A 14270-nucleotide genomic window follows, 5' to 3' on the forward strand; every position below is an offset into this window, starting at 1 on the left:
GGCTTCCCACACAGCCCCGGCTTCGTCTGGAAGGTCGTCCCGAAGGACGTCCAGTCTAATTAGCATATGACACTTTTATTATTATAGATTACCTGTCAGATGCTCTGTTTTTGGTTTTTGTTTTATAGCATATTTCTTTTTTAAAAATTAACTATGAAGTTCAAACATTTAGAGAATGAGGACATTGAGACCAGGCAATAGGGAATTTTCAAATAGACAATTTAGCCTTAGTTTGTTCTGTAGAGAATATTGTCTAAAAGTCCTATGAACACATGCTCTGAGTTCCCTGAGACACATGAATATAGATAAGAGAACTTAAACTCACTGGCCTTTGCTAAACAAAGAAAAGTAAACAAGTTTGAATGATGTATTTTACGATGGTAAATTAAGAAAGTCACCTCTCTATATTAAGGACTCCCATAATGACATGTTCTATTTTTATTCTTTTTAAAAAATAACTACTGAACCCGAGTTTCTGCTCTATGTGTAAAGAACTGAGGATACAGGTGGATAAGCAATGCCTCAACGTGCCCTTATACTTACATAAAATGAGAACTGCAACCACCTTTAACAAATTAGAGATGAGCGAAAGTACCATAATTCTTTAACAAATTAGAGATGAGAGAAAGTACCATAAAATGTTTTCATTAGCACTAAAGAGTTTGAGACACTTTAGTTTTACAAAAGCTATCCTGTATAAATATAGAGGATTAGAGGCCCAGTGCACGAATTTGTGCACCACTGGGGTCCCTCAGCCTGGCCTGCAAGATTGGGCCAAAATCGGCTCTCCGACTTCCCCCAAGGAGTCCCGGATTGCGAGAGGGTGCAGGCCAGGCTGAAGAACCCCATCGGTGTACGATTGGGGCTGGGGAGGGACACAGGAGGTTGGCCAGCCAGGGAGGGACCCGCAGAAGGGCACAAGGGCATGTCCAGCCTGTCTCGCTCAATCCCAATCGGCCGGACCCCAGCAGCAAGTTAACCTACCACTTGGAGCATTTGCTCCCTGGTGGTCAGTGCACATCATAACAAAAGGTCGACTTGTCAATTGTCTGCCCCATAGTGGTCAATACACGTCATAGTGAGTGGTTGAGTGGCCTTAGCATTCATTAGCACATTACGCTTTGATTGGTTGACCAGACACTTAGTATATTAGGTTTTTATTATATAGATTACTTGATTCTCTGAAACTATGACCAAGAAAGAAATGACCAGTGTACATGCCTTATACAGGGGTGGGCTAAATTAGGTTTATAATAGTTTATATGGACAAAGACATGCTCAGAGGAAACAACCAACCCTCAATTTACCACACAGTCATTTGATGACTGTTATGTCTGTTACAACAGGAGCAAGTAGTCTACTTTCATTTTTTTTAATATATATTTTATTGATTTTTTTTTACAGAGAGGAAGGGAGAGGGATAGAGAGCTAGAAACATCGATGAGAGAGAAACATCGATCAGCAGCCTCCTGCACACCCCCCACTGTGGATGTGCCCGCAGCCAAGGTACATGCCCTTGACTGAATCGAACCTGGGACCCTTCAGTCTGCAGGCCGACGCTCTATCCACTGAGCCAAACCGGTTTCGGCTACTTTCATTTTTTATTATATACATTTCTCATGACAACAAACATTTGCAAAAGGTAATAGAGTTCATGATATTTAAGTTTTATATTAAAATGAGTCTGACTCCATTAACTGCTAACTTAGGTAATTTAAAAAAATGTTTTGTTTCTTTAATATATTTCTGCCAACTCATTTTACAACATATAGTGTCCTTAAAAATATTTGTATTTCAAATATGTTTGCTTCCCCAAACAATGAAGTAATTGCTCTAAAAGAATGTACATTGTAGCCATATTTACTGAATTAAAATTTAGTAGCAATTATTATTTTTATTGAGGTCAGGTGTTGTCTAATGTTATGAATCAATATCAGCATTATGAAGAGTGAATTATATTATGGAACAAAATGTGGAAATGGTATTAGTAGCTTTAGGATATGCCATATAGGAAATTGCTTGCCTATGTGACCAATTTCCAAATAGAAAAGACAAGTTAAAGATAGAAATAGTGCCATTTTAGTACCTCTTTGAAACATAGACAGACAACTAGAAAAATTAGTTTTTTGGTTTTTTTCTCAGTATGTATGTGTGTGGGTGCACACACACATGTAAGTATTTTATGTATAAGGTTGACAAAATATTTATGGAATGTTTTTCAGGTTTGGGCAAGATTGTAATTTAATACAAAAGTAGTTTGACTAGGGCCGTGGTCGGCAAACTTCGGCTCCCGAGCCACATGCAGCTCTTTGTCCCCTTGAGTGTGGCTCTTCCACAAAATACCACGGCCTGGGCGAGTCTGTTTTGAAGAAGTGGCGTTTGGCTCTCAAAAAGAAATTTCAATCATTGTACTGTAGATATTTGGCTCTGTTGACTAATGAGTTTGCCGACCACTGAACTAGGGGATATATACCACTCATTATTTTATTGAAGGAAATTAATTTTATTAGGGTAAATTTTCCACTGTAAAAACTATAGAACAGGGGGCATGCTTATAACTATTTGCAAAATATGTGACCTTAATGATGTGAAAATCAGCCACAATTTTTAAGTACAAAAATTATTAATATAAAAAGTGTACAACTTAGTTTAGCATAAAAGAAATTATAGGTGCTTTAGAGAGTTATCATTGAGAGGATTATAATAACCTTGTAACAAAGGATGTAACAAAATTACAGAAATTCCAATTGTTTTAAAATCACTTTCTTACCAATCATTCTTTAATATAAAATTACCATAACTTTAAAATTTGTGCATCTTTCATTATTACTTAAATTTATTCAACTATAAATTCTTTAGCAAAAATAAAATCCTATGGTTTATCTATACTGTAGATACATTCATATGTACATACATACATACATATAATTTTGGTATGGAAATATGTATTTTTATATAGGTGTATATGTGTTTGTATATATACATATATTACATATATATATGTGTGTATGTATATGTACACACACACACACGTATATATATATATATATATATATATATATATATATATATCTTTTGGTGAAGTAGTCTGTAGAATGTACCTTATTTGGAACTTGGCTGTTTTTCTTATGATTGGACTGGAATTATGAGATTTTTGGAGGAAGATCACAAAAGAAAGTAAGCTGCTATACTCATGACATAATATCAAGTGTATATATACCAACATGCCTTCACTGGTAATGTTAGCCTGGATCACCTGGCTGAGCTAGTGTCTGTCAGGTTTCTTCATCTCCACTTGCAGATGAGAACTACTTGGATGCTCATGAAAGAAAAGTTTTTGCTCAGATAAGATAACACTCCCGTTTTCCTAAAAGTTTGCAGGGCGCTTTTGTTCTTCCAGGAGGTATTTTTTCTGAGGAAAAGAAACTACTTTATATCATGGATGGAACCAGGAATGAGTATTCATAGTCAGGGTTCCACGGATGCTCTGCTCCACCCCAGGGCTGCCTTACATCACCGAACTCCATGCTCCCCCTACACCTCATGGCTGCAGGCTAAACAAGGTAGCCCAGGAAGTAACACATGAAGCCAACATCTCAAAATCTGTGCTTTTTAAAATATATATTTTATCGTTGACAGTATTACAGATGCCCTCCTTTATCCCTCTCCACCCAACATCTACCCTGCTCCCCAGGTCTTCACCACCCTACTGTCTGTTTCCATTGAAACCTCCACTTCCTATGTGAGAAATGTCTCAGGATTTCAGGACAAATCTGTGCTGTCACAGCACTGCTGCTGGGACGCTGCAGGAGGTGAAGGGGACATAGCTGCGTGGCCAGTAGAAGGCACCCACCTGTGAGTCCTCACCCCAGGCCAATGGCAACGATGCCAAGAGACTCCTCCCTAGCAGGCAGCTCTCTTGGCTGCACCGAAATGGGAAGCACCTCCTTAGGGGGGAAAATGTGTGTTCTTTGTCTTGTTTGTAGTTTTAACTGTTATACTGCTCCTCATGAAGATAAGTGAAATTGAGTGTCCCAGTGGATCACTGCGCATCACAAATGAACACCTAGGGGAGAGCACTGGGTATTAGCACGTTTATTTTGACCATTTTCATTTGGATATAACTTTTAATTCACAAAGCTATTCACCATTATAACAACTTTAAGTAACCCATTACCTTGTCCTGGGCACTGCCATCACTGAAATATGTTTAATGTAATTTTATTGGTGTGAACCATTAAATTGCATTGGTAGCACTTTGATCATTCAGTCCACTCAATACACTTTCTGAGATGTCCTTCAACAAGTGCACCTCGTCAAGGTTATCTATCTTCTGCCCTACTCCCATATGTTTGATGTTAAAATACAGTAACATTTCTTAAAAGAAACTGCAATGAGGCTGTTAAACCTCCAGGCGTAGCTTGCAATACATCTACTCCTAAAAAGTTGCACTTAAGTCTTATATTTGGTGAATTGTTTTGAACTTTATATTCTTTCAGAAAATAAGAACCAACAGTAAACTCTTTTTTTATACATAAATTAAGATTCCCAGGCCAAGTTTGCTTGAATGGAAGTACACCTATAAGAATTGTTTTTAAATTACGTAAACACTGAACACACACATTTTTGTTTACGAGTTCATTCAACAAATATGGCCCGAGTGCCTGTTGTGTGCCAAGCACTGCTGTAAGGAGCTGGGAATCCGGTAGTAAACAAGCCAGAGTCCCTTCCCTTGTGGAGACTATAATCCAGGGGGACAGTCAGACTAAACAAGGAAATAACTGCATAATGTAACTTCAGGTAGCAACATGCTCTGAGGGAAAATAATACAGGAAGGAGGAACAGAGAATGCTGGTAGAGAGTGTATTTTAGACATATCAGTTTTCTATTGCTGATAGCAAATCACCACAAACTTAGTGGCTTAAGGCAACACACATGTATCATCTCCCACTATTCAAGGTCAGGAATCAACGCCTAGGGTTCATGGGTTCTCTGCTGAAGCGTCACAAGGTTGTAGTCAAAGAATCATGCAGGGCTGGGTTAATCAGAGACTCATGTTTGTTGGCAGACTTCAGTTCCTGCAGCTATAGAACTCATGGAGGCAGAAGGAAAATTACTATAACTGCTTCTTCCTCTTCTAAGGGCTACTCTGATTAGGTTAGGCCCACCCAGGGTAATCTCCATTCAGAGTCAAGTATTAATAACCTAATCATGGGGATTGGATCCCATTGAATCACAGTTTCCACCTGCTCAGAACAGTACACCCGGGGGTGGAGATCATGGGGGCCACCTTAGAATGTTCCCGATGAGGGATAGGATAGTCAGGGAAGGGCTTTACATGTTGGTTACTTTTGAGCAAAGACCTAGGAAAAAAATCAGAATGAGCTCTACAGAGGTGACTGGTAACAAAATTAAAAGTACATATGGGACTGGCTTTCTTGACTCACATTATATTTCTGTTGGCCAATCCTATGATAGACACAGAACAAACGCTTTATACTAAAGCTGAAAATAAGCACTCTGCATTCCTATCTTACCAATGAGAAAGCTGAGGTTCCAAGAGGTTTACTGACACCCTCAAGTTCACACAGTGGAATGTGGTAAGGTCAGGGTGTGAATCAAGGCAAGGAAAGAAGCTGCAGATCAAGTCACAGGAATACAACCTGTGCTGTCACTCAGGGGACACACTCAGGAGCACTCAGTGCTGGGTTTAATGTTGAACTGCCACCATTTTGTGATTCTTAACAATTTTACCTTAAAATTCAGGCTTGCCAGTGAAAACAAGAGGACAATGGAGAATGCGCATGAGCAGTAGGGCTGCGTGCTACACCAGTACCTGTCTTTCTGTCCACATACAGCATTTGGGAAGCCCCATGGCACAGAAATTCTGCAGTCCCACGATGGTGAGAGTTCAGTGAGACTCAGCATGAGTACAAGTAAGCATGCTCTGTCTACCACTAAGTAAGTGGGGGTGCTGACAGCCCTGAGAGGCTACATCCTTTTCATTTGAACCAGTTGCCTTTTGGGGACCCTGAGAACAGCTGTATGCATGTGGCTCAGCCCAGGAATAGTAACAGGGATGGGAGTGAGAGAGCACTGAGGATTGTCCCTAGGAACTGAAAACGTATGAGTCCTAAACTAATGACTTACAGCCAATGAGCCTCCTCGAACAGCAGCAAGTTATTCTAGTAGAGATTCTGGCAAACACTCCTTCTTGTAGACAATATAACCAAGTGCAGCCTGAAATCTGGGACCGGACTTCTTTGTGGGGATGTACCTCAACTGAGAAGTCGTAGGGTTGTGTGGGGATCACACTCTGCCACACACCAACTCGGCCACCTCCATGGCAGCCTGAAATGTCCTGTGGAGAGCTTTATAACAGAACTTAGGGGTTGGATATATGCAAAATATATGAGATGTATTCTAGGGGGGGGGATGATATTTTAAACTGATATTATTCATTTATGACTTATTGAAAAAAATTGCTATTAAATATTCAAAAAACTAAGGAAGTCTAAAAGACTTTTTAGTTCTGTACCTGGGTTCGTGTAAGATGGATTTGAGGACATATAAGATCCTCAGTGTAAATGTCTAGGCACAAGCAAAATTTCCAGAGAGTATGTCAGACTTGCAAGGTAATGGACCTGGTGAGACCAAAGTCAAGGTTTCCAACATTAAAGGGGACCCAGCTAATATCTGGGTTCCAGGTGAAACAAGCAGAGCACTAATTTGGGGCTGTGGATACACCCTCTTGAAGGTGTACCTGCCCCCACTCTCAGAAACCCTTTGTGACTCCACAATGCTCTGTGATGCAGGCAAGACTATAAAATCAAGAGTCTGCACTCAAAGAGCTCGGTTGTTTCAAGCAGTTTTGTGATTCAGAAAATGGGACCCAGTCTATTTCTAAAAAGCCTCCTAGAGTTTTATTGGAGCTTCTGCTCAGAATGCTTATATAGTGATCTCAACATAATTTCCATCTTGGTGTTGAGCTTATTCCTTTTTTTTATTTTCTTCATGAGAATTCCATTAATCCCAACATTCTGGAAAAATGAACATACACATAAGGTAAGGAACCCTGAGAAAGCCTCAACAGAGTGCTTTCTTGTTATTTCAATTCCCACATTTCTAAATGACATTGGTTGAGACACAGAGACACTGAAGATGGGACGTCTGAGGAGAGAACAGAACGTCACTCTTTAAGGGGAAGAGACCAGTCTACAGGTTCAGGAAGGCCTCAGGTTTCCATATGAAGCTCACAGAACATCTGGTTTGGTGGCAGGTTTCTGGCTCCAAATTCAGTGATTCTCTAGTTCTGGATCCAGTTATTTAGAGACTTGGGGATCTCTGTAGGACATCAGAGTTAACTAGCACTTCATCCTGAGCCATACTGCCCTGTCAGGCATCACTTGGCCAAGACTTTGTGTTGGGCTGATCAGTACTGAGTCTCTGAGAGCCTCTGAGCACCATGTCAGGTTACTGGGTCCTATCTGAGGGGACAGAGAAGCAACTGTAGGCCTCAGATTATATGCCCTCTTTGAGCAGAAGAGCTCTGAGAAAACCAAGAGTGAACCTCAAAGACAAAATTCTTCTTGGAGTTTTTCAAAGAAGAAAAAATTAATACATTTTAAAACTTTAGAAATTGGTAAAAGGAAGGCAGCATTCTATTAGTTTAAATGCCTTTGGCTCAGAGAGCCATTATTCTTAGATAGTAAATGCTGCGTTTCCTAGGTAGAGGAGGAGAGAAATGAGTCCCAACCTCTCATTCTTTCCTTTTTATTCTCAGCATCAGAGCAGCGTCAAGAGGAGAAGGAAAGGTGGGACACGGGGAGGTAAGGTTCTGCTTATTCCATCTGAGCTCCCCAATGGAGACCCTTTCTCCCTCCTTTCCATGATCTCTAGGTCACTTGGTAGATAGTCCCTCTCATGAATCACAGCCTTCAGAGGAGAGGCTCATGGAAATACAGAACCTGAGACACTTCACAGATTCCCTGCTCTGCTGTCCCTGAGTAAGAAGCAATGAAGGACCCGGGCCATGGGTATTGCACAGTAGATGTTGAGAGTCATAAGTTCTGTCTCCTGACTTTGAGAAAGTAGTTTGGCTTCAGGATGATCAGAATCTTCTTTGTTGTGATCATTGGCCTCTCTATTTCACAGAGTGGCTTTGAGCATCAAATGAGATAATGTGCATAAAAGTACTTTATTAAATAAGCAACACACACATTGGGAACCTTATTAATATATCATTGCCCATTTGACTTCATTTACTCATTCTTGGGGCTTTCAGAGTCTAACATCCCAATGGTCTCCCATTAAAGCACCCTTGTATATTCCCTATATGTCTACCTTCATTACATGTAACTCACTCTCCTGGTTTCCTAGGTTCGAGATATTACCACAGCAAAGTGGAGGAGGAAAGGGAGCTGCTTTCTTTCCTGAAAAGGTGACTAGTCTTCTCCCCTTTTTCCAAAACTATCTAGTGCCTGACCTTTGCTATTCTAGGGATTCAGTGGAGGCTTCCCTAGTCATGGGAGGGGTTGCCATAAGAACGGGAATGAGAGTGAATGCCTTGGGATGAGTGCATTGTGAAGTCACGGATGTGGACCAATGTGTAGGGGCAGCAGGCTTCAGGTGGCCCCACCCTCACCAGGCCAGTAGGTCCTCCTTTCCTTGTTGTGGTCCTGGCTGCATCATTTTACCTCCTGTCTCCTGCAGCCCCCTGGGACGGAATCATGATTCCATTCACTTTCGTCAACTTTTATGTCCAGACCCCTCCTGTGACACATGTAACAATGCAACTGCTGAAATCAATCGGCTTTTCTCAAAGGCTCTGGAAGGTTCTACTCCATCTGTATCCCCCGTGGTTTCCACAGCTCCTATGACAGCTCCTTTGACAGAGCCTTCATTCCATCAGTCTTCTGCTTTCCCAGGAGTCCCTACAAGAGAACTCATACCAACTCCTAAGCCTGAGCCTTCCCCACCACCCCCCTCTCCTCTCTCCTCTAAATCAATGACTGCCTTGGGTAATTTTCCGTCACTCTCACCATCATGTCAAACTCTGCCTACAGAGCCTTCATCTCACTCAGAACCCGAACTTCTGGGACACCATTCCCCACCCCAAACCAAACACTTCTTCTCTTCAAACTTGACACAATATGATTTCCATCAAAAGTTGCCTGGCATCCATTCTACAAGGATCTCTTCTGTGGAAGACTCTGCAGCCAAACTTATAGATCCTACACAACTCTTCTTTCTCAGCCCTGATGAGCATGACTCAGTAGAGCTGCACTCATATCCTAAGACCTGGGAGGACAATTTAAAGCAAGAAGTTATCCAGCTTTTCTGGGGTCTTCCATCTCTGCACAGCGAGTCCTTGCTCTCTGCTGTCCATATCTCTGGAGACTATTCAATCTTCAATAGCATCTCCAATGCCTTTACAGGCCAAGAATCCCCAGGACTTCCTTATTTCCTACCTCCATCCATGCCTAAGGTCCAACCTCAACTTCTGCCTCAAACTCTGCCCCTATGCCATTACTTACCTCTCTCTCACCTCCAACCCCAGGTCCACCTTCAATCCCCACTCCCAATCCTACCAGCTGGTCCCATACACCAGACTCAGGTCTGTGGAGTGTATTGCCACACACCCCTGAATGAATCAGAATGTCTCACCTCATCTGATATTGAAGAACTGGAATGGAATGTGTTAAAGAAGAAACAGGAAGGTTTGTGGGGTTTACCCTCTCTGGTTCTAAGTTCTTGGGAAGCCTGCTGTCCTTCAGCTCCCACCTCTCCTTACTATGGGCCCTCCAAGACTCATATTTCAATCTCCATTGATCATTTTGAGTATCCTCTCAGCGTTGAGTTTAGAAAGAAATTTGAGCATCACCTTAGAAAGAGGCTCATCCAACACCGGTGGGGCCTGCCCCGCAGGATCCATGAGTCTCTGTCACTCATGAAGCCTAGATGCGATTGCTCAGAAATACCTCAGCCAAAGTGCTGCTATGGCCTCTCATGGATCTCTATGTATAAGGCCCAGGATAGTAAAATTCTAAATAGAGTCACCCCATCAGCAGACTTCTATAAGAAGGGCTCAGAAATGTTTCAGCTGTCTGATGATGAGACAGACAGCTTAGCTAGTTATCCAAAAGGTTTGTTGACTGACTCTGACAGTGATTCGGATAAGGATGTGGAACATGACTTTGATATGAAGAAAGTGATAAGGCAGAATGTAAATCAGAGACAACTGGTAACTTTCCTGAAGGTACATCTGAGCAAAAAATTTGGGGAAATCAGTGAGGGTCACCTACCTGGGACTGTGCAGAGTTCAAAGCACTCTATGCAGCATACACTTTCTGTAGAATCCAACAGGGAAATTAAACAGAGAGGTCTGCCATCATCAGTGGGTGAGGACTACTATCTGAACAAGTGCCAGGAGCCTTCCTTCCTTGAAACGGGTGCACCAGAGATGCTGGAAGACCACGGTACCAACTTGCCTATGAAGACATTAGGAGGCCTCCCTGACAAAGTCCTTGAATCCACAGAGGATCAAGGCACTACCTCCCATTCCTTGATCAATCCTCACTCTTCCTCCTCAACCAAAGTGATTTCTGAGGTACACACCGAATCTAGGGCCTTTATGCCTCTGGGTCATCACAGTGAAAAAGTGGGAACAGAAAATTCAGCCCCTGTCCTGAATCTTCATCTCTCTGTGACCTCACTTGTGGACAAGGAGGGAAAGGAGATCCAACAAGGATGTTCAGAGAAAATTCAGACAAGTTGGGGAACCCAACCACCTCCTCTGCCTGTCACAAACACCATCCATGGCAAAACAAGTCAGAGTCATTCTCTGACAGGCAACATTCAACCTCCCAAGCTGCCTGCAAGGCAAGCAAATAGAGAATCTGCACCAAAGAATAAGAGTGTGACGTCTACTGACAGAACTGAAATGCAAGAGGCCACAAATAGGGATGAAGCAGAACCTGCTTCCATGCCCACCGTGTCCAGGGGTTTAGCCAGGGCTGAGGAGTTCTATGCTCTTCAGTCTGTAACAACCAGCAAGCCAGGGATCTCCCAAAACATAAACAAAGACACCACTGTGACTACTGAAAACCCCCCATCTAAAATATCAGATCGAGCTCCTAACTTATCAGAACTTAGAAAGCAACTAATTGCTGAGATGAACTTAAAGTTGGAGAGCAGAAAGCATAGCCAGGCCCAAGGCCAACCGCTGGACATGTCCCATGACCCTGACAGCTTGACTTACAAAGCCTCCCTGACTCCTGCCAAGTGTGTCTCCTGTGTGACCAGGGAAGTTCACCAGGTGCTGCATGTCCATTCGGAGGACAGCACAGTCAGGATGGAGAAGCAGCAGGAACCTTGGCTTCCCAGGCATGCATTAAGGACCTGCCAGGATCAGAATTTCCCACCAGCTGTAAAGAACGATATCCTGTGCCCTCCCCCAAAGCCTACAGGCCCCAAATATGAAGAGCTTGGTGCGGGAGATGCACGACTGAGAATTTCCCAACCCAGAGGGAAGAGATTTCCTTCTCAGGACACAGCTTTAGAGGACATGCATGGGAGCAAGTCTTCCCACAGCCTAGCACAGAAGGGACAGGCCCCTTCTGACAGCCTTTTCCTAAATAAAATGAAGAGCCTTTTTCAAAGGCTTCGTCCTGCAATCACATGGACAATGCAAGAAACCACCCAGGAAATGGGAAGGCACATATCATCTGCACAGAGCAGAGGCCCAGTTAAAAGCAGAGCTGCCTTTACTGGAACTGTGCAAGTCCACAGAGTCATGTCAGACATTGGGAAGTTCCCAGAAGAGAAACGGGGGCGTCGGCATGCAGGAGTTACCACCTGCCCTCAAGAGCCCCTTCCCTCTGCAGCGCAGTCTGGGAAACGTGTGCAGAAGGGAGCAGTGCAGGCCAGGGTAAAGCCAGTCCAGGGGCGTCCTTTAAACTGCAGGGCTCCCTTCTATAACGTGACAAATATGAAGTCTGGCCTCCAAGCAGCTATCTCTGATGACCAGAGATCTGCAAATATTAGACATACCGGGAATGAGGACACTTCCCGCTCAAAAGCTGTGACATTAAAGGGCCAGCACATATGCCAGAAGCACCCCCAATCTGTGTCCCTCAAGGGGACTGTGCCCCATCCAAGCCCCACCTGCAGGCCTCAAGCTGCCAAGGGGCCTCCTGCTGTTCTCACCGCTGCTGGAGGCACTGCTTTCAACAATCGGTCTCCCCAATTTAGACACACAATGCTTCTCTATAATTTCCAGGGGGAACCATTTCCTACCCCCAAATAAGTCCTTCCTCGTGGGGAATATTGACTTGCCTAATAAATGTTTCTATAATAATAGTGATGTCTTCTCGGTGTCCTGAGTTGGGGGCATGGGTTTAGGGTTTCTCACGTCGTGTGCTTAGGGAAAGAAAGAAGTTCAGCTCCTACTGATTGCTTCCTTTGGCTTCCAAAAGTCACCATTCCCTGGAGCTCTTGTTGAGAAATACATATCAGGTGCCCACTTCCTCCCTTATGAGGTTTGAGAAGATGGGCTCTGTCTCCTACCTTAATGAACATGGGTAGCAGCCCACACCTCCCCCTTCAGGGAATGCTTTATGTCCTTTGAGGCAGTAGAGAAGACAGGCCTTCCACATCTGAAGAAGATCAAGGATGGATATATTTTTCAGAAAATGTCAGTGAAGAAGAGACACTGGCTTAATCATTATTTAGAAGTCAGTGATCAGAGGATCCCACAGGTGGGTGAACACTGAATGGGAGTGTTTGGGGGGATATTACTGCACGGATCTTGAGCTGCTCTGGGTAGTCTCAGAACAGCATAGACACCATGTAAAATTGTTTCAAGTAGGTCATGTTAACATGTTAGGTAAGCATACCCTATCCTTGACACTGAAGTATGCCTTCTGGAAAGTCACCTGGGGAAGTGGTTCCCATTTTCCCATTTTTAGATGTTTCTTCAGGTTGATGGATTGATGATTATATATCTTTTTTTTTCTAATGAACAGCATCACTTAACTATCAGTGATAAAATTGTTAATCAGGCAGCTACCTACCTCCCAGGCCAAATAAAGCTGAAAGTAAGGAAAAGATGCCTTAGAGTGAGTGAGAAAGTAAGAACAAATGAAGAGGGGAAAGAATAATCTTGTTGGTGGAACAAAGGTTTATGCCTCATCAGCCCCACATTGGGAACTCTCTTGCTCCCAGCTTTTCCTCTCAGTGACCTAAGCTCCACCTGCCAAGGCTGGTCAGAGCACAGTACAGACTTCTTGTCCAGAGTTATGTCATTGGCCTTACAATGTCTGAAGCTAGAGATCACAGAAAAATGCAAATTTTGTGAAAGTCCTAGTAGAGATAAGTTTAATGAGGCTAAAGGCAGGGAACCTGAAGAGGTGTGGAGGCAGTGGAGGGCTCTAAATCCATATGACAAACAGCCAATAACCCAGCCTCCCAGTTCCTACATCACCTCATCTTAATGTCCTTTACTTCCACACAGTGCAGTTACTCACACACTGTAGACCTTATTACTAGGAACATCTCTGCCCTTAGGAATAATATAGTCTGACCTTTCATGCTTTGGCCTCATCCGCTCTCTTTCCAGCATAAATCCCCACTGTTAATTTTCAACTCCAAGTCCTTCATTTATCCACTCACACCATGTCAATCCATGAAACTCTTGGCTTCCTCCCTTACTAAGGTAGACTTGATGGTCTATCTAGTGACTAACATTTAAAAAGCTCCACTACAATGGGCCCCTTCCAGTCCCCTTTAATCCTTCCTGTCTGGAGAAATTTCAACTCTGTGTTTTTCCAGAAATGTCTTCCTATAAGTAACTGATCACTATTGGATTAAATCTCACAATGGATTCTATTGGTGCCAGGGAACTCCCTGGAAATCATTCATGCCACAAATAATGCTCCCATGCTTAAAACATGTGAACAAAACAAGTGGAGCTTATTTACCTGTTTTCTCTAGCCTGTTTTCTCTACAAATATCCATTGAAAATCTCACTTTCCTCAAACTGAAGCCATCACTTACTCAATAGGTGTGCTGGACCACTGTTCACAGAGATGTTAGAAGCCATGAGATGGGAATTTTTCAAAAAAACACTGACAAAAAACCATTTTCATATTCTTCCTTTCCTTTTTCCTTCCTGTGTTCTATGGAAAGAGGTTTCCTTCCCAACCTCAAAGGAATAAATGCCACTCCCTTATTGAGAGAGAGATATATTGTCATCTTGATGGCCTGATGAA

General features: G+C 42.9%; 1 protein-coding gene across 1 annotated transcript; it reads left to right on the top strand.

Annotated features, from left to right (window-relative positions):
- Positions 1 to 6619: 6619 nt before the first annotated feature.
- LOC129151742 (spermatogenesis-associated protein 31D1-like) lies at positions 6620 to 12360 on the top strand. Its single transcript, XM_054727639.1, has 3 exons — positions 6620 to 6815; positions 8380 to 8440; positions 8713 to 12360. Exons 1-3 carry the CDS (start codon positions 6620 to 6622, stop codon positions 12305 to 12307), a joined length of 3852 nt encoding a protein of 1283 aa, XP_054583614.1. The 3' UTR covers positions 12308 to 12360.
- The last annotated feature ends 1910 nt before the right edge of the window (positions 12361 to 14270 follow it).

This window comes from Eptesicus fuscus, chromosome 15 (genome assembly GCF_027574615.1).
Source record: "Eptesicus fuscus isolate TK198812 chromosome 15, DD_ASM_mEF_20220401, whole genome shotgun sequence".
In the NCBI taxonomy this organism is placed as follows: Eukaryota; Metazoa; Chordata; class Mammalia; order Chiroptera; family Vespertilionidae; genus Eptesicus; species Eptesicus fuscus.